Genomic DNA, 22,750 nt, shown 5'->3' with positions numbered 1-22,750 from the left:
CCAGACAGTATGCGTAACATTCTTCTACTCAGTGGTAACACTAGAGCATGGACTTCATGGCTTCCCAAATCTCCGCGCTGCTTCATTTGTCGACAGAAGAAGTGCAGCTAACGTCCTCCTCCCTGAAATGACTACATGGTTCTTAGCTAGAGTTTGTATTTAAATATCTAGAGCTAAAATTAATTTTCCCGGTATTACACATGACAAGCAGTGTTATATCCACTCTTTCACAGTACCATAATATTAGGAGAAAGAGCAAAATGTAAAAGCTCTAACCAGGTTCTCTCTGCACTAGGGGAGGGCTAGCAGTGGAAGCAAGACTATTTGATATTGGCGGTAATGGAGCCTTGTGGGCAAGAGGGGCGAGAAGGGCCGGTCGTCACCTCACATGACATTCGTGGTAGTCTCGCTCTTACGAGAGCCATACGTCAAACCCCTATCTTCAAAAATATGTCCTTGGGTAAGAGAAGAGGGAAACCTATTAAAAAGGGATCTATAAGTTGGGTGGATTCGATTCAAATAACTCTGACTACCATTCCTGCCCGATCAAACTCGATTAATTGCCAGATGTTGTGTGCACTGGAGTAGAGGCTTGTAATACGGTCATAGGTTGCTTAAACTTATACTTCCTTTGTGATCCGGGGGTAGTATTCGAGGCCAGAAAGATATCACAATCGGTACAAGCTGAAGCGTTTCTACACTACCCAGTTACTGCATGTAACTAGGAACCGTCGGAAGGTAATTTATTATGGATATGAGGGGACAGGATAATAGGCTGATATATTCAGCCAGTAGTAGTTATCTGTATTAGGCTATCATGTGATCCCGGTTATATCATAAGGGACACAGAAAAGGGAATCAAAATTCGAAAGCTGTTGTGGATTTCAAGAAACACTGCATTCGGGTTATACGGAGTTCGTTGGTATATCGAGAAGGTTGTACATTCATAGAACTTCCTTTTGAAAGAATACGAGGGCAAAACGCGGGGCTAGAGGGGCTACGCCCTTAAGCTACATATTCTCTCATTATGATGGCAAACTGGCGTAACTGAAAGAAGGAATGTCCCTGCTAGACAGTGCCAGGCTCTCGGAAGCGGAATTTTTGGTTTGTTTATAGAAGAAGGAAAAGATGTACCTGCTTAGTAATTGGACATAAAAAAATACAGCAAGGTAGATTGAAGCGATTCTCGATTTTCGAATATCTACGTGGACTGCCGTACGGGTCACCATCGGCGCACGAGTTCTTTAGTGTCCAGCTCCTGAATTTTCATCATTTCGTACGACAGGTTCGTCATCCCGCAAGTCCCGACATCCGAATATAGATGCGAGGTTGCCAGTGAGCCCTCGGCTTCCTCAGGCATAGACTCTCTCTCATGTCAAGGACCTTTCGTCACTAATCTCAGCGCAGCTTGGGGCGGAAAGTTTAGCGAAAAGCTTACCTACGGCCTTACCTTGTTCATGGCGCCGAGCCAGCGCCGAGCCATGTGCACCAACTCAACCCTACAAAATGAAACTTATTCTTAAACCTACTGTACACGCCATGCCGCGCCCGGAGCTCCAAAGCTGTCTTACCCGATTCAACTGCCACCCTCCCTTCAAATGCCGAAGCATCTTAATTATTGGGCATGAACGCCTTGTAAAAAAAAAAACAGTACCGAAGCGACTTCCTTGGAGGAGCAGGCATTCTAGAAACCATAAAATACTAGAGCCCCTTCGCTGAGCAATTCAAGAGCTTCTGGATTGGATAGGATACTTCGATGATAGCACAAACCGTAAGTGCCGCAGATTTGAGATCTTTATCTTAGCGACTTCCCAATACACTCAGAAGAATTAATGAAGAATTTGACTATCAACTCCTCTTAATTTAAGTAGATGAATGTTTGACCCTGTGACGGCTCGGCAGTTGGAAACAGTAAAGCTGCGCTATGACGTCCATGACGTCATAAAGATAATCCCTGTACAATGATCAACATGTCAGGAACATTCCAGTTTTGTATAGTAATAACAATTAGCGGCCTGATGATTGATCGTAAGCCTTCCTCCATTCATGGTCCCTGAACGCGAATAAGAGACGAGGAATCTTAAAGGGCTGCACACCATGAATGCCGTAAAAGAGGGGCACTCTGGAAAGGTTTCGGCTTCGTAATCATAACAATTCGAGGCCTTCAACCTAAAGATCAGTGTACTGGTGCTGGTGAAAGTTGCCAGGAGGAAGGATATAGTCTGTTTGCAAAATATGGACCTTCACTATCATTAGTAAGAGTTAGATACTATGAGAATGGCCATATTCCGACGAAACACGCCGAATTCTTTCCGTATCATTATAGCCCATTACTACAGTATGTGAATATCTTGCTGTGAAGTCCATCTCTGGACCACAGTGGTACCGCTACATTCGGTAATTAAACGTTTCGGCATTTATGTGTGGATGGGGCAGTTCCTGGTTTACATTGTTTAAATCCCGCTCTGGGATAGGACGGCGACCATGCTCCTAGGATAACAATCTATCGAGCGGGGAGAGGACGGTCTAAGCAAGACACCTTCTAATGCATCCTTACTTCCACATGGATTTTCAGGATAATTGGTACTATTGCCGGGGCCTTTGGGCTTTCATTTGAATAGATGATGAATGAATTTTTCGGCACCACCTATCCTAGACGGACGATCAACGGTAAGGTTTCCCAGCATGAGAGGTTTAGTGATAACAGTGGTTAAGAATTCCACATCGTCGCGCGCGCACTGCATCACAGCTCGTCGCCTGCTTTTGAGCATATCATCGTCAACTAGCACTTATCGTTAACTTCTCCTCGGATTCGCCCAAGATGAAGGGCCTTGCTCACGCCCTTGCGCTTGTCGCGCTTCTTGCACCCTCTAAGGCTGCCCTTCGATTTGGATGCAGTACCGTAACCATCCAACGTCTCGATCCCGTCGTGGAGCCTGGAAACACCCCCTCAGCACATCTTCATCAGGTTGTTGGGGGAAATGCCTTCGGCCCCGTTATGAATGGCGACATTGGCGAACAAGGTTCCTGCACAACATGTACCTTCTCTGAGGACTTTTCCAACTATTGGACTGCTGTGCTATTCTTCAAGCATCAGAATGGCTCGTATAAGCGTGTACCAATTATGGAGAATGCTGCATTGCCTGCTGGTATTAATGGTGGAATGACCATCTATTATACGCAGCAAGATTTTAACACGAATGGGAAACAACACATCACCGCCTTCAAACCAGTACGTATTCTAGCATTTCATCATCGGAGACTAATAATTCACGATAGGGCTTCCGTATGACCGTTGGTAGCCCGATGCAGGGCGCAGATGGCCTGACCAAGCACAAAGGACTTCGATTTACCTGCCTAGAAAATAAAAACACGAGATTTCCCGAGATCTCGGACTTCCCTAAACAAGCATGCAAAGGAGGCCTTATGACCGAACACCACTTTCCTGCGTTAGCAGCCCTTTCCCACTCATGTACGTCCATTTGCTAACAATGATTAGATGCTGGGATGGCAAGAACCTTGATAGCCCCGACCACCAATCTCATATGTATGACACGCAACCAACGGGGTTCGCAGCTGGTGCCGCATGCCCATCTACTCATCCCGTCCGCATGCCACAACTAGCCTACGAAACTCTTTGGGACACAACCCAGTTTACCAGTATGTGGCCTAAGGATGGGTCAAATCCTTTGGTCTTCAGCTTTGGTGACACTGAGGGGCATGCCTATGGTACCCACGCTGATTACATGTTTGGCTGGAAAGGCGATTCGCTTCAGCGTGCCATGAATTCTTCTTGCATGTTCACGGCCTGCGAAAATGGAAAGCCCCTCAAGTCTCAGTCTGTCGCCGAGATGAACAAGTGCAGCGCAAAGAACGTAGTCAATGAAAACATTGACGGATGTGAGTTCCCGCTGCCTACTACTATCCGGAGCCGCTGAGCTAACAATATATCTTACAGGGCTCGATGCACTTCCTGGTCGCCCCAAGGGTACTTAAATTGGAAATAGTCAGTTAATTTCCAGAGATATCTGCTTGAGGTTGGATTTTGATTTCACGTATTTCTTTTGTACGATACACACGCTCAAAGCCCAAGTTGAACCAATCCACTCTTTGTTGATAGCAAATTATGCTGTTCCCTGCTATGCTGGGAGAGACAATCACTACAGTAATAATTCGCCGGCAGTTTTACGTTTGAGGACAACTTGATACGGGTCTTGAGCAGATATACAACGACTACATACAAGCGACGTTAGATTCAGCAGCTGTGCTGACGTTGGTAGGTTCATTACCCATTTGGGTATGTCTTCCCAAAGGCGTCAAATACAGTGCGCTACTTTCTGTTCCAAGGAGCGGGGCATGATTCCGATGGAATGAGACCTGTTCACCCAGTCGTCTTGGAGATAGTTCACGTAAGATTGAAAGTACTGTTTGGGAATTTGGTTCGAATATTTTAATTGCTCATTAGTTTTAGGATGAAAGGCGGTAGAGCTTTGTGGTAATGTAGTCTTTCGCATGTCCGTTGCCATAACCTTGATGTGAACTGCCCCTTGACCAGAAGCAATGGCCTCGGGAAGTCCGTGATGTTTCTAAACATGGCGGAGCAATAGGTTTGCGACATATTTCGCTTCTATGGATCAACCACTAATAACGTGTCGTTGTTTCGACCCCAATCAATCACCACCATGATGTTCTGATAGACTTTGTCGGTTGTTTTTAGCTTCCCAGGTTGGCGATAACTGAAAGCCTCGGCCCTAGAGAGGTATACTATGCTATTAAGAAAAGTTTTAAAAAATATATTGTAGCTCCCCCTTTGAATTATCTAGCAGTTACTAATAGATTACTTCAACATAAACTACATGGTTATAAAATTAAGCTTGAGGAAAAGGTGTTGTTTAGTTTATTTCTCTTTATATTATCTTCTAAAATAAGCTAAAAGTTCTATAACAAATTTAATGAAATCAGGTTTAAACATACTGTCGCGTACAGCTATCCGTCTACATATATCCTTCTGCTGTGCTAGCTGGGAGGTTAACCTTTTGGCAAACGCAACAGTTATAAGCCTAGTTCGCGGCGTAGTGTAGATAGTTAGCGCACAAAAATTTTCGCATCCCTGCTCTCCCTACTCCACTAGTAGGATCACATTATCCCTAAGCACTGCGTGTTTAATTCCTACGCTTAGCAAAGAGCATTTAGGCAGTGCGTCTATTACAGAGGCTACCTTACTAGATCTGTCTCTAAGTTCTGTTGCTTAGGCTAGGGAGGGTGTGTTGAGGTTGTTTCACCATGTTTCACCTCTTTTGTTCCACAGTTTGAGCTGGGGGGTGTGTCGCGTACAGCTATCCGTCTACATATATCCTTCTGCTGTGCTAGCTGGGAGGTTGACCTTTTGGCAAACGCAACACATACATTATATAGGCTAGATTATTTTTATGGAGTTATTTGTTAGTTTTATAAAGAAACTGATGCATTTCACTATAAAGCGCCACACTCTACCAAGCGCTGCACTCTCCCTACTAAAACACTTGCGAGACAACAACGTGTAATGTTACAACAGTAAGAAACTCTAAGTCTCTTTACTAAACCTAATAATATACTCTACAGGCAAGTTGCTTACACACTTAAGTTGCTTACTTTTACTAAGACCTTACTAAACTACTTTTTTTATAGAAATGCATTTCTAATAACACTACTTAGACATGCTAAAAAAATATTAAATATAGCTTACACTCTAAGCTTTTAAATAAAACATAATACTTTTATAGTAATATGCTATAGCTATGTATAAAGTTTTTTAAAAAATAATTAATAACTAATACACTAAATAACTTTTATATGCTAATTTTATAGCTACCTTATAAAAGCTAAGTAATAATAAAAAGTACGTAATTATTACGCTTATACTTAAGCTATATATATAAAAATTTTCCTTTTAGCTAGTAGCTATAGCTAATATAGCTAATTCTATACACACTAAGCATAATCTAGGCTATGTTAGTATAAACAAGTCTAGTATGTTTATAAAGTGTTATCTAAAGCTTAAAGTAAAGTTTAAGTATAATTATAACTATAAAAAAGCTTTTTATGAAATTTTTAAAGTAATTTAAAGCTAAGTATAGTATCTAAAATAACAACACATATAACTTTAGTAAAATAGACTTTATAATAAACTAAATATTTACTAACTATACTTATACTTAAAACTTTACTTTAAGCTTTAAATAATGCTTTATAAATATACTAGGCTAGTTTATGCTAATATAGCCTAGACTATACTTAGTGTGTAAAAAATTAGCTATATTAGCTACAGCTACTAGCTAAGAGGAAAATCCTTACGCATATAGCTTAAGTATATGCTTAATAATTACCTACTTTTTATTATTACCTAGCTTTTATAAGTTAGCTATAAAATTAGCTTATAAAAGTTAACTAGTGTTTTAGTTATTTATTATCTTTTAAAAGACCCTATACACAGCTGCAGCATGTTACTTTAAGTATGTTACATTTTATTTAAAAGCCTAAAGTGTAAGCTGTATCTAATGTTCTTTTAGCACATTTAAGTAGTGTTATTAAAAATGCATTAGTATAGAAAAAGTAGTTTAGTAGGGTCTTAGTAAAAGTAAGCTACTTAGGTGTGTAAGCAACTTGCCTATAGAGTATGTTAGCTATTTTAGTAAAAAGGCTTTCTAAAACACGCTTCTTATTAAACTTCTAGTAAAAAGAAACGTTATAACATTAAAATTAGTTTTATATAAAGCTTCTTTTTAGAATTTATCTAAAAGGAAATATAGTATAATAGCTTACTTAAGTCTATAAACACTTAGCTAGAGTTTAAGTATGCTATACATAACACTAAAACTATTACTTGCTTTAAGTAAGCTTTACTAACACTTTAGGCAGCTCTAAAAATGCTTTAACATAGAAAAAAAAGTAGTTCTACTCTACCTTAAACTTTTAATAAAGGTGAAAAAATTAAAATTAAAATTAAAAGCTTATAAGCTAATTACAAAGCAACTAATAGTCTTTAGTATAGAGGACTAATACTGCTATAATAACATCTTAAAAGACCTTTAGTAATTATAAGCTTTACTAAAAAAACTAATTTAACTAAAAGAGTAATAATAGTATAAAGAAAAAGCTTTAGTTGTAAATCTTACACGCCTATAACTAAAGCCTAAATTAAATAGTAAACAGCTTTGTATTATAGTTAAAGTGCAGCTAAAACTTTTTAAGCATTGATTAACTATTTTTTATAGTCTTTATAACATAGGTGCTAAATTAAACCTTATAAACACTAGCGTTATTTAAAAATATAGCCTTTTATGTAAGCACAATTATAAAAAGCCTAACGTAAGCTCTATTAATAATTACTAATTATAGTTAGAATTGCTATATAATCTCTCTTTTATTTATATAGATTATAAGAGTACTAATAAAAAAGTTAGCTTTTAAAAAATTTTATTAGCTAATTTTTTAAGTTATAACTGAATTTTAAAGTATCTTTAGCTATAAAACGCTAAATTTAAAATTTATTTTAAAAATAGTATATTTAAGTAGTAAAAGGTAATAATAGTAAAATTTAGTTAGTACTTATTAAAAAGCTTTTAAAAAATTTTAGTCCTAAAATAACTATATATATACTTTACTATACCTCTTATACTATTTAACTAATAAGTAATAATGTTAGAAAGAAAGCTCTTCTAGAGGAACTACTTTAAAAATACTCTAAACCTGCCTTGTTGTTATAATCCTTGCTTAATAGGGTCCCTTTATCGGAATGCCACGAGCATACAGACCGGAGAAGGGAATTGGAGGTGAGAAGGCGAACCTACCTTGGATGCGCGGTCCTTGGTGTGGGTCGGGTACGGTTGGAATAGTAGGGTCGGCCGGATCGTGGTTTAACCTTAGACAGCAGTATAAGGCGCTTAGTTTAACAGTTTGTAGGAACAGGAATAGAGGTATATATAGTGCAAGATATATAACTAGTATTGCAGCTTATTAAAAAGCTAGAATACTACTTAGTTTATAAAGATAAACTAAACTTTAATTACACCTTTTAAAGGTTAATTAATAAAGGCCTTATATACCTTTTACTATAGTATAGTAATTATAGCCTTAGCTTACTAATCCTAGCAATTACTATAATGTATTGTGTAGTAATTACAGCCTTAGCTTGCTAATCCTTACAATTACTACAATTACTAGTAGGGCTTCTTTATTAGACAACGCATTTGTCTATAGCCTATTCTAAATACTTAGGGCCTGCTAACATAGCAGGGTCCTCTAGCTTTTCTTATTTAAGCATAAAAAGGTTCTATGCTTAATTGTCTAAACAGTAGGGCATGTTGTTAGGGTTCTGCCTAGTCTACTTATAGACTGTAACACGTGGGCCTTTCTTCTTAGCAGCGTCCTTGCCACTCTGCCTACACTACTACAAGTGTTTGAAATTCTTTATTACTTATAAGTCTCCCTTTATAAACACTTTATAAATGTTTATTTTTCTAACGCTAAAGTATACCTTATTAGTTAACTTATACTTATTAACTTTAAACTGCTTTATTCCTTAATCTCTTTTATTATATAAAGATGTGTTCTTATAATCTTTATTATTTTTCTAAGTCTTTCTGTGTTTTAACCTTATTGTTAGACAAGTGCGTTAAGTGTGTAAAAAAAAGTAGTAAATGTAACACTTTTATTTCTAATGCTGCCTAGAATTACTTAGAAAGAGAATAGTTAAAACTATCTAGGGACCTAGAAAAAGTTTAAGTAAAAAAATTATTATGTATGAAAAAAAGGCTACTCTTATTTTAAAAAAGCTTTATCTTAAGAAGCAACTAGCTTGCCTTTAAAGTTAGAAGGAAAAGTACTTAAAAAAAGACTTTATTACTAGATAAGATTAAAGCACTTAAGGTAGAAGCTACTAGTCTTCCCTCTTCTTAGCCTACCTCTCTAGGTTCTTATTCCTATACATTGCTGCAATCTAGTAATAGCGCAGCGCTAGCGCCTACTGTAGGCAACGTGTTCTAGTTAGAGCTGCTTTTACCTAGTTAGTTTTGTCTTAACAGGGTAAGTAATATTTTTCTAGTAACTAGTAAGTGTTTATTAAGTTCTTAACTAGTTTTTATATAATTTTACTAGTAAGCTACCTCTTTTACTTAATAAGAAGTCTATGTCTTTTTTTTAGCTACTTATAATTCATTTTAGTTTATATTCTGTCTCTGCATCCTCTTAGCTTATAGTATATAGCAGGATTTGTTTTAAGGCTCTTTTAAGTCTAGAGACATAGAGCTATAAGTATATTTTTATTATAAAAGAAAGCTTTAGTTTATAGTTATCTTTCTATGTCTATAGCACTTTATAAGGTCTAATTAATTTTTTTACTAGCTTCTTTAAAAGTCTAGGAGTCTACAGGTGCTTAGTATCTAACTATACATAATCCTCTAAGTAGATTTTTAGAGCTTTAGAGCAAGTCCTTTCTAATTATTTCTTTATCTGTTTTTTATGTTTTTTGCTTTATTAGCTAACTTTTAATGCAGTTTTTATAACTAGTTTGTTTTATTAACTACTTTAACTAAGTTCTATAGTTATGTCCCTTTTAGAGTGTAGCGCAGGTAATACCTAAAATTAGCTTTATAAGATGTTTTTTTATAGCAGATAATTTAAGGGTATTAATAGCTAGCTAAGTTATAGGCAGCTATTCCGCCTAGTTTATCTATTTATAAAAGACATATTTTTATAAATATTTTTTTATTTTAGCATTTACTTATTCTGTTTGCCTATCTGTTTAAGGCTAATAGGCTGTAGATAGTTTATAGTTAATATTTAAGTGTTTTATTACTACCTACTAGAAGTAAGCAGTAAATAGCTTATTATAATCTAATATAATAATTTTAGAGGTGCTATAAATGCTAAAAACATATTATTTTAATTTATAGATAGGTTCTTTAGCTGTTATTATTTTTTTAATGCTTAAAAGTGTAGAAACTTAGTAGTTTTATTAACTATTATAACTATTATATTACAGCGCCTTTCTAATCCTAGTTTCTATAAAAGGGGTAGGCTAGTAATAAAGTCTATAGTTATTATAGACTATAGCTGCTTAGAGGCCTTTATTAGTTAGAGGGCCTTATAGAGTTTATGTTGTCTAGGGTTGTTTTAATTGCAGTTGTTACATTCTTATAATACCTCTATGCACAACTATTTAAGCTTAGGTATAGGCTAAGAGATAGCTACCTTTAGCTTTTTCTAGAAAGTTCTAATTCTAGAGTGTCTAAACATTAGTGCTTTATAATATTTCTAGATTAAGTTTTTATTTTTTTATTATGCTAAAGTAAAAGTAGCTATGCTTTCTATTAGTATTAAACTATTATATACTAGTGTGTCTTCTTCTTTATAGAACAGCACTAGTTCTTCACTGTTTTTATTAGCTGTGGAGGATAAAATAGCCTGGCAGTAGCTGTTCAGAAGATCGGATGAAGTGACTCTGCTATCTAAGAGAGTTGAAGGCTCTCTTTATATACACCGAGTTTTGGAATATACTATCTCTAGATCCTGAGCTGTGTCCTAGGCTCTAAGCTGCGCTCCAGGCTCCGAGCCCCAGCCAAGGCTCTTAGTGTACGCGACATTAGCTTTATTAAAGTAGTTTACTTTTTAGCTTAGTGTATCTACCTACTAGTTACTTATCTTAGTAATGTGTCTTACTATAAAGTTAAACTATACAAGTTTTATTGCCTATTATACATGCATTACTAAAAGTTTTTTAGTAAAGAGGAATATAACAAGGTTAGCATAGTTAGTAAAGACTTTAAAGTGTTTTTTTAGTTTTTATAGTTCTATTTTCTAGGTTCTTAGAGCATTTACTATAGCTTTTAATTCTTTGTTAAGTATGCTATAGTCTACTTTAGCAGAAGAGAACTTGGCAGAGTAGTAGGCTACTAAGTGCTATTGCCTGTTTTCCTGTTTCTAATAAAGTGCAGCTCTCTCTTCTTAGAAAAAAGTGTGTATGTTCACCTTAGTTTCTAGTTATAAGTTATACATCTTTAAGACTAGTTTTTTACTTATAAAGCGCTTAAGTGTTTAGAACATAGTTACTATTTTTAAGGTCTAAGTAAACTTTGCTATAACTTTTTCTTTTATTATAGCATTTATTAAGAGGAGTGTAACTTTTAAGTAGTCTTTATTTATTTATTTTATATACTTAGTTAATCTTAAGAATTCTCTTACTTTTTTTATAGTTATTAGTTTTAGATAATCTAAGACTTTTTAGACTTTAGCTAGGTTAATCTTTACTTTTTTTTATTAATTATAAATCTTAAGTACTCTATTTCTTATATGTTAAACTTACACTTTAATAGCTGGAGATAAAGGCTGTATTTTTATAATTTGTTTAATACTTATTTTATTTTTAAGATATAGTCTTTACAAGTGTTCTTAGTAAAAACTAGTATGTTGTCTAGGTAGATAAGAACAAAGACATTAAGATATAAGTTAAGTACAGTGTTAATAACTCTTTAAAAAGTTACTAGAGCGTTTATTAAGCTAAATAGCAATATAAAAAGTTTATATAAGCCTTATAAAGTTTTAAAGGCAGTAAGCTATTTGTCTTTTTTTTAAATCTAGATTTTATTAAAACTATCTTATATATTAAACTTAGTAAAATGCTTAGTTTCTTTTAGCTAATTTATAATATTCTAGATAATAAAAAGTAAAAATTAGTTATTAATAATATTTTTATTAAAAGTTTAATAGTTCTAGTAGACTTAAATTTTTTCTCCTTTTTTTTTACAAACACTATAGCTAATGCTATAGGGCTGTTACTTTTTTAAATATGTTCTCTAGCTAGCATCTAGTTAATATATTTTTAAAGTGCTTTTTTTTATACCTTAGTTAGTAGTCTAAGCTTATAAGCGTAAAGCTTTAAGTTGCTTACTAAGTTTATTACATAATTCTAAGGTTTATGTAGGGGCAGTTTTCTAAGGTCCTCTAGGGTTTTAAACGTGTCTGTATATTCCTAGTATTCTTAGAGAATAGGTTGTTCTTCTGTAATTTAATATACTCTAGTCTATTTAATACTTTTATTAGTAGATAATTCTTTAAATATAACCTTTGTAAGTTCTTTTTTTATAATTTTTATAGCTTAAGCTTTTAGTTTTTAGTAAAGAAACCTTTATAGTTTTTATTTCTTAAAGAAGTAGCTACTTTCTTATTTTACTTAGAAGTAAAGTAAGTAAGAATCCTTATAACAGGCTAACTAGGTTCTTCCTACATAGTTACTAAGTGTTTCTAACATTATGTTTTTCTAGTTAATTATAGAGTTATGTTTCTATAGCTAGTTATAGCCTAGTATAGCTTAATACTTATCTTTAAAAGGAAAAATGCTTAGGGATTTTTAGTCTAAAGTATTTAGAGTTTTTAAAGTTCCTATACTAGTTTCTAGGTTAATCTATCCTCCTCTATACTTTAGTAATAAGGCGTCTACAAGTGTTACCTTAAAAAGAGACTTCTTAACCTAGTATAGAACATTATGTTTCTCTACTTAGGTAACATTAATTATAGTAAAAGTGCAGCTGCCATCTACTAGAGCTAGGCCTTATTTCCCTTAGAACATAAAAGTTGTTATAAGGCTTTATTTAACCTCTTACTAAATAGCAACTAGGGCTTAGGTGTTGTAGAAGATTTTGTTATAAGCTAAAGTTTAATTAAAGGTTACATTTATTAAGTTATCTAATAGATTATCTTCCTTACTATCTTAGTAGCTTATAATAATATAATCTAGTTAATTACAGTCTTTATTACTAACTAGGTAATAGTAGAGGAGCTAGTTGTCTAGTTAGCTAGATTTTTATTAAAAAATAGTAAAAGACGCATCTACTCTGTTAGTTGCAGTCTAGCTAGGGTAGCTTTTTATGTAAAGGAGATTTTTAGCAATGCTAATAACCTAGTTCTTTACAAGTTAATGTTATCCTGTTCTAGTGCTAGCTTTAGGTAGTTCTTTTCTAGGCAGGCTACTATCCCACACAGTGTTTTATACTTTAGTACTGTATGCAATATTGTTTAGAGTAGTAGTACTATAGGTAAGAGCATTCTGCTAAGTTAACTAAGACTAGAACTGTTAGATTAAAGCACTGTTTCTAGGCTTCCTAAGATGAATGATGGGTTTAGATATAATGTATAGGATGATTGATTGATTGTATTAATTGTGTTGATTTATCGATCCTTTTTTCTGCTCTACTCGTGTTGCTCGGCTTTTTGTTTTGCCGATCCGAGTCCCTCGCGCACTTGCCCTATGCGCGACCAGCTTGCAACATGCTGCAAATTGCTGCAAATTGCTGCAAAATGCTGCAAAATGCTGCAATTTGCTGCAACATACTGTTCGAGCTTATTGCTCGTACTATGTAGCAGCTTTCGTCAAGCGTTCCTTCTGTCTTGACAGTAGGTGCGCATATCTAACAAGAACAGGCTAAACCTATATCTATCTTAGGTATTTCTTAGTTTAGACTACTTACACTAAGTGTTTTTTCTATTAGCATAGTTTTATAGCATAAAAGTAGCTTTTGTATAGAACACACTTTTTATTATTTTACTTAAGTGCAAGTGCTTTTTAGCTAATTACTAGAGGTAAAAGTAAAGTCTTAGGTCTTTTATTACTAAGGGCTAAGACTTTAAAAGTAGCATTTTTATAAAAGTGCTACTTCTACCTATTCTAGATAGCTTTAATAAATTCTTATTACTCTTTTTCTTCTAATATGTTATAAAGTGCCTTTACTATATGTTTAATAGCTTTATAAGTTTTATAGTTGTTTCTTATAAATACTTTATAGTTTACTACTAGATAATAGTTCTAGTAGTTCTACTGCTCTCTATATTTCTAGCATTAACATTACTAAAATTATTTAGTAAGTTCTTTAGCAAAAGTTTCTATTATTTAATAGTTAAAAAGAAATTATTCTTATTTTGTTTTAACATTTTCTATGTACCTTTAAACTTGCGTAGTAGTTTAGTATTCTTTAAGGATTACTACTTCCTGCAGCGCCTTATTAAGGATGTTAAACTCCTAAAGCTTTACTTTCTAATATAATATAAAGCAGTTTATAGAGGGATAGTTTTCTCTATATCTTTAGTAGAAAAAGTATTTAATTCTTTTTTTATCTTATTCTCTATAAGATCTTATTCTATAGTAGTAGCTTTTATTACTATAGTAGTATCTTTATTCTCTACTTTTTTAAAGTCTAGGTATTTCTAATAGAAGTAACCTACTTTTCTACAGTTTAGGTAGGCTTTTTTTTAAAGCTGTTTTTTCCGCTTCTTTATTACTAGTAGTCTGTTACCTTTTCTAGAAGCTCTAATCTTCTTTTAGAAGTTACTATATGTGTGTTTTACATAACTAAGATTTATTAGCTTTTTATTATAATAGAGAGCTTCTTTCTTTTTAGGTACTAGCTTAGGCTTCTAAGTTATCTTATCTTATTTCTTTTTTTTATTTATGTTTTTTGTATTAGTTATTATCTGTTGTTGCTTTTTTAATGTATCTTTTTAAAGTATTTAGCTTTCTATTGTGCATAAATTTATCTTTAATTATGTTATAAAGTCCTTTATAGAACATTCTGCAGAGGGCTTTTTAGTCTATCTACCTACAAATAGCTAGCTGCTTGCGGAAGCGTACTGCGTAATGTTACACTATCTCTTTTTTTTATTATAAAGTGTTTATTTTATCTGCTGCAAATCTTTCTTTATCTATTAGTTTATAATTTATAGTAAGGGCTTCTTTAAAAAAGTTAATACTACTAAACACTTTTTTAGTCTTAGGCAAAAGTGTATAGCTATTTGCTTCAAAGTTTATCTAGTTGTTGGTGTAGAGTTAGAACTAAACAGTAAGTAGTCTATTAAAGTAAAGTTCTATCTATAATATTATTTCTTTATATAATTAAAATAGTCCTTAATTATACTATGTATATAAGTAGCACTATGTAAAGAAAGGCTTTAGATCTTTTAAGCTTTTAGTAAAAAGTTTAAGTAAAGCTAACTTTAATATTTTCTTAGCAGCTATACTTATTTTTTCTTAAGAAAAGTTTTAAAGGTTTATAACTTCTATTTATAGAGCTTAAATCTATGAATTTAAAGCTTACAGTCTTTAAGTTTACGCTGCTTACACTAAGTTTTATTTTAAAGTAATTATTTCTTATCTTATTACCTTTAGTTTTTAAAGCTTATTCTACATAGCATTTAATTACTTTATTAGAGCTTTTTTATTTCGTGTAAGGTTCTTACTTAATCTAGAGAGAGCTAAGCTAATTATCCCTACATTAAAAGTAGTTTGTCTAGGATTTATACTTTATTAAAGAGGTAGTAATTAATGTTATAATCCTTACTTAATAGAGTCCCTTTATTAGAATGCCACAAGCACGCAGGCTAGAGAAGGGAATTAGAGGTAAGAAGAGGAAAGTACCTTAAATGCGCAGTTCTTAGTGTAGCTTAGGTATAGTTAGAATAGTAGAGTTAGCTATATTATAGTTTAACCTTAGATAGCAGTATAAGGCGCTTAGTTAAACAGTTTGTAGGAATAGAAATAGAGGTATATATAGTGCAAGATATACAACTAGTATTACAGCTTGTTAAAAAGCTAGAATGCTACTTAGTTTATAAAGATAAACTAAACTTTAATTACACCTTTTAAAAGTTAATTAATAAAGGCCTTATATACCTTTTACTATAGTGTAGTAATTGCAGCCTTAGCTTACTAATCCTAGCAATTTCCGCAATCTATTGTGTAGTAATTGCAGCCTTAGCTTGCTAATCCTTGCAATTACTGCAATTACTAGCGGGGCCTCCCTATTAGACGACGTATTCGTCCATGGCCTGTTCTAGATACTCAGGGCCCGCCGACGTAGCGGGGTCCTCCGGCTCTTCCCATTCAAGCATAAAGGGGTTCCATGCTTGATCGTCTAAACAGTGGGGCATGTTGTTAGGGTTCCGCCTAGTCCACTCGTGGACCGTAACACTTGTAAGCCCTTAGGCCTAGTAGCAACATAGTGTAGAACATAAAGTCCTTTTATTATTAAAGTCTACTCTAGGTAAAGGATAACAGGCTTAAAATCTAAAAATATTTTTTAAAAGTGTGTTAAAATATTTTTAAAGCTTTTATAGCTTCCTAAAGCTATAGCTTATTATATAGTAGCTAGTATTTATAATAAAGGCTACTACTAGGCTACACTACTTATAGGCGTTGCCTAGGTACTTTTTAACAACAGCAATAGGTATCTAAGCACTTATAATGCTAATAACACTCTAGACTCTAAAAAACTTACGCATATTTCCTTTAAGTTTTACTATTAGTAGTATACTTTTAGCAAACATTATATAAATATTTTTAGGCTAAATAGTAAGCATAATTATGCTATAAAAATTAAAAAATTTTAAACTTTTTAATCTATAACCTCTTTTACTATAAACTAGATATCCTGCAGGAATACCTTAATGTAGCCTAGAAGAAGAGTTAGATACGCCTAAGCAGGTTGTTTAAAAGTACTCTTATTCTTTTTATTTTAAAACTAGATAGAATACTATAACTCTATATTAACTATTAAGGTCTTAATAAAATTATAATTAAAAACTAATACTTTATTTTACTTATAAGTAAAATATTAGATTACTTATTAAAGGCTAAAATCTTTATAAAGCTTAACCTTTATAACACCTACTATAGGCTTTACATTAAGAAAGAAGATAAGTAGAAAACTACTTTTAAGATGTAGTATAAGCATTTTAAGTACATTATTATGCCTTTTAGCTTAGCTAATGCCTTAGCTACCTTTTAGTCTTATTAGATAGAACCTATGTTATCTACTTAAATAACGTCTTTATTTACTTTAAAGATAAAAAGAACTATAAGTAATATATTTTTAAAGTTTTTAATTAACTAGTAAAATAAAAATTATACTATAAAGTATTTAAATTTTTTTTAGAATAAAGGCTATAAAGTTCCTAAGCTTTATAGTTACACTAGAAGGTGTAGTAATAAACTTAGTGTGTGTTTAGATAATTAAGAAATAGCCTAAGCTAAAAAGCTTTAAAGATATCTAAGTATTTTTAAGCTTTATAAACTTTTATTAAAAATTTGTTTATAATTACTTGAAAATTATATACTTACTAGTAGACTATATAATAACTGCTTAAGCTCTAAGTCTACCTAATAAAGGCCCTAACTTAAAAAGGAAGAAGAAGAAGGTAAAGTAGAATTATAAGAGTTTTATAAAGTAGTACTAGAAATAGTTCTAGCCTAAAAAAAGCTATAACACTTTTCTAACTTTTTAGTTAAAATTTATAAATGCTTTAGTTCTTCAGCACTTTAATTTATTTAAAGCTAGTAATAATTATTATAAACACTTGTAAGTTTACTATAGTAGTAATACTTTTCTAGCCTTAGTTTTTTAAGCTAGTAGTAAATTACTACTAAAGGCTTATAGCCTTCTAAAGCTGTAAGTTTAGCAGTCTATAACTCTGTTAGCATACACATAATAAGAAGTTATATATAATTATAAAGAGCTTTAAATATTAAAGGCACTATTTAAAGTACACTCTAAGTGTAATCTAGGTGTTCTCTAATTATAATAATTTTCACTATTTTATAATAATAAAAAAGCTCTTCTCTAAGTAAGCTTACTAAATAGAAGAACTAGTGTAGTTTAATTTTAAAACTAAATACAAGCTAAGTTTAAAAGACCTAGCTAGTAGCCTATTTAAAAGACCTAATTATATAAAAAAAGTCTTTTTAAAAGAAGTAAAATTACTATAAAATATAATGCTTTTAACTTTATAGTAAAGGCTTTAGGCGTAGATAATTTAAACATCTATAGCTTATTACGCTAGTTAGGCAGTGTATAGTATAACATTACCTAACAGCAACCTAGCAGGGCGCTGTACTATACCTAGGGAAGATCTAAATCTACCTAACATAACATTAGTTATTAAAGGTGCGCCTTTATTAACTTAACTTATTATTTCTACAAACTATAGTAGTTATAGAGTAGTTAATTCTAAAGTGCTGCAGGTTCTTTATAGAGAACTTATAATATAATAATAAACTTAGGATGTTATAAAAGAGTTTCTTTATTACTTTTATATTTATAAAATGTTATTCTTAAACTATTTTACTATTATAGCTATATAAAATAAAAATACTTATGCTTTAAAAGTCTTAGAACATTTCTTTAAGTATATTAAGTAAGTATAAGAAAATAATGTAGCTTAATAGTTAAATGCACTCTTAATAAAAAAAAAGTAAGTAAAGTAAAAAAAAGCACCCTATTTTAGAAGCATAACCCTATAGATGTTCTATGTAGGAATAGAGGAGTGTAGTTCTTAGATAATAAAACCTTATGTTAAAATATTTTAACAAAGAGCTACTATAATAACTATATAAAAAGGCATTATAGTGTTAAAAAGACTATAGACTTTTTTTAAAAAAATACTTCTAGCTATACCTTTACTATAATGTTTATAAGTATATTATAAGGTGTATACTATGTGCTGCACTATTCACTCATTAGGCATAGCTCCTCTCTCGTATAGTATATAGTCAGCCCAGAGCTCTATCGAGCTCTTAAGACTTTACAATACACTTGAACAGTCCACTTTGTTTAGATCTCACTACCTTGTCGACTCGCTTCCCATATGACCCCTTCTCAGCTCATGCAAGAAACCGCAGTACACAGCAGTTGTGTTGCAGGTGGCGCTAGCTATCTTGCTGACAACGCTACCCCTAAGCTAGGTTTTGGGTATAAAACCTGGTTCAATAGTAAGGATACAGTTTTCTTCACTAAACTCAACACTATTTCTACTTCCCCCTCGCTAGCCTTCAGGACTAGCATGCTTAATCATTGCCTTCTCTTTAAGCTTAGCCGCCTTCTTTGAATTAGCGTTGCAGTTATGTCATACAGCGCTCCCAGCGTGTCTTCAGTGGAGGGTCGTTCAACTAGCATTGTAGAGGGCTGAAGCGCGTCGCTTGGTTATTAACGCGTCGTTCGAAGAACTCGGACAGCTAAGATAACCCTAGCACGGTTCGAAGACGATTGGATACGGGATTGTTGATGCGTTATGGGTAATGGGATGGTCCATGCGCTTGTCCATCTGCGTATGTGGTCCGCTCGCTTGTGGTGTAAAATATTTTCGAGACTAGTACTACTTTCGGGGTAGTTTTTATTAACTAGCTAAGCCAGCTGAGATAAGCTCACCTCTGACAACCGCACACCGCCTCTTCAGCGGACTTCGACACCGCACCCGCTCAACTCACACAACACAACAAACCGAATTATGCCAGCCCCTAGTGATATTCTTTCTGATGTGGACATCGCTCAGGCGTACGAAGATGTCAGATCCGACAAGTCAGAGACGACATGGCTGGTGTTGAAGTACGCATCGGGAACACCGGACTCGCTGAAGCTGGACAAAACTGGCACGGGGGATATCGCAGAAATGTGCGAATGTCTGGGGGATGATGAGGCAGCATATGGATATGTACGGGTGACGCTGGGAAACGACGAATACAGCGAGCGCACGAAATTCGCCTTTGTAGTCTGGGCTGGTAAGTCAGTTTACCCAGGGCCCTCGGACCACAATGAACTCTAGTAGGGGAAATGTAGGGTTTGTTGACGATATGTATTTTTCAGGCCCGAATACGAAAATCATGCGCAAGGCTAAAATGAGCTTCCAATCCGGTCAGGTTAAGCAGGTTCTTAGAAGTTATGCCGTCGAAATCCAAACCGATGATAAGAAAGATCTTGAGCAAGAGGTAGTGGTCATGAAGTTGAGAAAGGCGATGGGCGCTAATTGTAAGTTGTCCATAATATAACCGAAAGGGCTTACTTCATGGAAATAGATGATCGTCAAAAATCAACGTACTGAACACGGACGGAGATCATACCTAGAGACGAGAAAGAAGGAAAGTAGTCTAGTATCTTAGCACTCCTCTGTATTAGCCACGAGAAGCTGATAAGTAGACATAAACTAGACAACAACTAAACTTGTGTGCGTTCAGACCCAGGGCCTAGTATTACTCTCACACAAGATTACGTATCGTGCTGCAGTCGAATACTCTTAATGCAACTAAAAGAATTATGGTCAAATTCAGGCTACTCACTGTAGGGCCACTTCATTGAAATTGTTTCCCTAACTAGCAGACCCCGCTTTCACTAACTACGATTAACACTGTTTGCCACCTGGAACCGCTATTGCCTAACTAGGAAGGATTAGATAGCTAAGGCGAAGTTCGCATACAGAATGTGGCCTTAATACCATTAAGTTACAGAACTAAGAGCCTGAATAGTGCAGCTAGAAGCGCCGGCCATTGTACAACAGAACTAGCCTAGCTAGAATATAGCACCCCCACAGGCTACTCGATCCACTAGAAGCTAATCGCAAGCCGGATGAGAACAGAAGAGGACCAACACCGGAACCATAGTTAACCTAAGGGATTAGGAGAACCAATTGACACAAGCTACTAGTAGCTAGAGGCCATAGAGGAATATTATACTCACTAGGAGGGCGATAGAAGTGATGAGTAACAACACACAGCTGACAAAAGAGAACAACCAAGAGATGGGCATTGACTTAGATACTAAGGCATGAATTAGAACACTACATGAACTACCCTACAGTACAGCGTTCGCAAGTTAAGAGACGCAGTAATAGCAATTCTGCTTCGGCATCCCCGCGTTCACGAGTACGATATTCTAGCTATCTTAGAGCCATAGTGGAACCCGTTCGTGACCGCCACCCACCATCCGGCGAGAGATATCTTCCATCTCTGGTTCCTAGCAAGGGATTATGAAGGCCTAGCTATAGTCTGCTCCTTTGCGAAGAAGAGGCTAGACCATACAAAGTGGGGTTTTAAGGAATACACAAGGGGACATACTTCAAATAGAGAAACTGCACTACGAGACATACAAATTGCCCTTAATACGCACTAAGAAAACAAGCAGATACTACTTGGTGATTTTAACCCGCATACCCCTTTAGCGAAGATTAGGTGTTAGGCGCATACATTGAGAATCTAAAGACCTACTAGCAATTATTAAAGCCCATAAGCTTAACAATACACTAACTCCTAGCCTAATCACGTTTAAGGAAGAGCCTAGTGATCAACTATTAATTTGTGCATGGTGACTATAGGACTCGTAGACAGTGATTAGGAACGAAATAGAGTGGGAGCTTGACCGCGACTCACAGCGTTTCCATCAGGAAGTAGTACGATTTGACTCAGGCTTTCTAGACAAGTTACGTCTTACTTATTATATACTTTTGTTTGCTGTACTTAACAGTAGAGGTTAATATAATTAAGTTACAGTTTAATTAAAGCTACTTATACTTTTTAACTTTTTACTAAAAGTTACAACGTAACTGTTAAAGCTTTTAGAGTAGTAAAGTCTCTCTTACTTTTAATATAGCATGTAAGGTTATTTAATTTACTAAAAAATAACTTTATAACATAGCTAGTTCTTCTAGAGTTGTAAAGCTTTAATTATAAAGCCTAAAAGATAATTACAGTTACAAGTAACTGTTCTTTTTCCTCTACTAAAAGCTTTCTTGCAGTTGCAGCTTATAGAGGGTATACATAGGAAATTAAGTGCTATCTTAAAGAGTACAGGATAGTTGCGCTAACTAACCTAGAGCTACTAATCTAAAGATTTCTTATACAAGGGACTATTATCTTTTGCTATAATAAAGTTGTCTAAAAAGTTATTATAGTAAGAAGCAAGCTTTAAAGTTTTCTTAGCATTTATATACTTTTAAAAGACTTTCAGCATTAAAGCTTTTATCTTTTTATGCTATAAGCTATAATGCCTCTAATAGTTTTTAAACTAATAAAGACAAAGTTTTAAGTAAAAAATAGTTATAACTATATAGTAAAAGACTAGGGGATCTATAATAAACTTCTTTTAGTATATAAGTAGCTTTTCTAGTCTATATAAAACACTACTTTTAAAGTAGCTATTAGCCTTAGGCTCTAGTGTTGCCTTTATCTACAATAGCTTAGTGTAGAGTAATTACATATTAATAATAAACATCTATAGTAAACCTTACTTTATATTTCTTTTTAGTCTTTTTATTATCTAATAAAAGACTTTAAAAAACTTTATAAAACACTTAGTTTACTTTTACTCTTTTTTAGTAATTGTATCTAATAGAGCTATGTTGCTAGGTATGTAGACATTATTCTTATTATCCTTAGTGCATTACTACTTATAAATAAACTTTATAATAGCATCCGTAAGCTCTAAATAATAAAAGACTATAAAATAAACAGAATGCTAGTAGACATTTCTATCTTAAACTAAGTTAAGAGTGCTAAAGCTTTAAACAGGGTCTTTATTAAATATAGATTATTAAACTACTTTAAAGGCTTTATAGCACTTATAAAAGAAAAGAATTATATTAATAAAATTATAAAGTTTTCTTATAACTTTATGCTTTTAGTATAAGTTAAACAAACTACTTTTAAAAAGTAGCCTAGGCTAAGACAGATTTAAATTAGCTTAATCCTTTACTATAGATAACAGGTTTTACTACTAATTATATAGTATAACTAGCGCAGCGCAGGCAGTGTTGCCTATTAAGGTCTATGCTAAGATGTTTCTCTAAAACTAAGATTATAATGTTATTATTATTTAACATGTTATTAGTAATAAAACATAAAATTTTAACATAATATTATAATTCTTAATAACTTAGATAATAGCCTACGCTTAGTTTAGTTTTA

General features: G+C 33.6%; 5 protein-coding genes across 5 annotated transcripts; 2 read left to right on the top strand and 3 right to left on the bottom strand.

Annotated features, from left to right (window-relative positions):
* Positions 1–1,684: 1,684 nt before the first annotated feature.
* BDR25DRAFT_361910 (uncharacterized protein) lies at positions 1,685–2,771 on the bottom strand (the record flags this gene model as incomplete). The annotated part of the gene is made up of 9 exons (XM_033696510.1): positions 1,685–1,751; positions 1,809–1,845; positions 1,885–1,922; positions 1,971–2,038; positions 2,097–2,241; positions 2,294–2,367; positions 2,408–2,503; positions 2,564–2,647; positions 2,706–2,771. The coding sequence occupies 9 exons, from the start codon at positions 2,769–2,771 to the stop codon at positions 1,685–1,687; spliced, it is 675 nt and encodes a 224-aa protein (XP_033541010.1).
* Positions 2,772–2,821: 50 nt separating this feature from the next.
* Positions 2,822–3,996, top strand: BDR25DRAFT_319431 (uncharacterized protein; the record flags this gene model as incomplete). Its single annotated transcript, XM_033691823.1, has 4 exons — positions 2,822–3,232; positions 3,280–3,449; positions 3,500–3,900; positions 3,959–3,996. The coding sequence occupies 4 exons, from the start codon at positions 2,822–2,824 to the stop codon at positions 3,994–3,996; spliced, it is 1,020 nt and encodes a 339-aa protein (XP_033541009.1).
* A 189-nt stretch (positions 3,997–4,185) lies between these two features.
* Positions 4,186–5,404, bottom strand: BDR25DRAFT_361908 (uncharacterized protein; the record flags this gene model as incomplete). Its single annotated transcript, XM_033696509.1, has 7 exons — positions 4,186–4,233; positions 4,273–4,377; positions 4,410–4,586; positions 4,640–4,744; positions 5,095–5,127; positions 5,293–5,314; positions 5,349–5,404. 7 exons carry the CDS (start codon positions 5,402–5,404, stop codon positions 4,186–4,188), a joined length of 546 nt encoding a protein of 181 aa, XP_033541008.1.
* A 13,850-nt stretch (positions 5,405–19,254) lies between these two features.
* BDR25DRAFT_272131 (actin depolymerizing protein) lies at positions 19,255–20,036 on the top strand. Its single transcript, XM_033687298.1, has 3 exons — positions 19,255–19,576; positions 19,662–19,823; positions 19,871–20,036. The coding sequence occupies exons 1-3, from the start codon at positions 19,306–19,308 to the stop codon at positions 19,894–19,896; spliced, it is 459 nt and encodes a 152-aa protein (XP_033541007.1). The 5' UTR covers positions 19,255–19,305; the 3' UTR covers positions 19,897–20,036.
* A 24-nt stretch (positions 20,037–20,060) lies between these two features.
* On the bottom strand, positions 20,061–20,597 carry BDR25DRAFT_361904 (uncharacterized protein; the record flags this gene model as incomplete). The annotated part of the gene is made up of 5 exons (XM_033696508.1): positions 20,061–20,123; positions 20,174–20,230; positions 20,298–20,322; positions 20,381–20,457; positions 20,529–20,597. The coding sequence occupies 5 exons, from the start codon at positions 20,595–20,597 to the stop codon at positions 20,061–20,063; spliced, it is 291 nt and encodes a 96-aa protein (XP_033541006.1).
* Positions 20,598–22,750: the final 2,153 nt, after the last annotated feature.

This window comes from Lindgomyces ingoldianus, assembly GCF_010093535.1.
Source record: "Lindgomyces ingoldianus strain ATCC 200398 unplaced genomic scaffold BDR25scaffold_48, whole genome shotgun sequence".
Taxonomy (NCBI): Eukaryota; Fungi; Ascomycota; class Dothideomycetes; order Pleosporales; family Lindgomycetaceae; genus Lindgomyces; species Lindgomyces ingoldianus.
Note: the sequence above shows the minus strand (reverse complement) of the source record. Positions and strands in the feature narration are given on the sequence as shown.

Coding starts and splice junctions, on each gene's coding strand:
- BDR25DRAFT_272131 (XM_033687298.1), top strand. CDS start 19,306: ATGCCAGCCCCTAGTGATATTCTTTCTGATGTGGACATCGCTCAGGCG. Junction 19,577..19,661: donor CGCCTTTGTAGTCTGGGCTG/GTAAGTCAGTTT, acceptor TGTATTTTTCAG/GCCCGAATACGAAAATCATG. Junction 19,824..19,870: donor AAAGGCGATGGGCGCTAATT/GTAAGTTGTCCA, acceptor TCATGGAAATAG/ATGATCGTCAAAAATCAACG.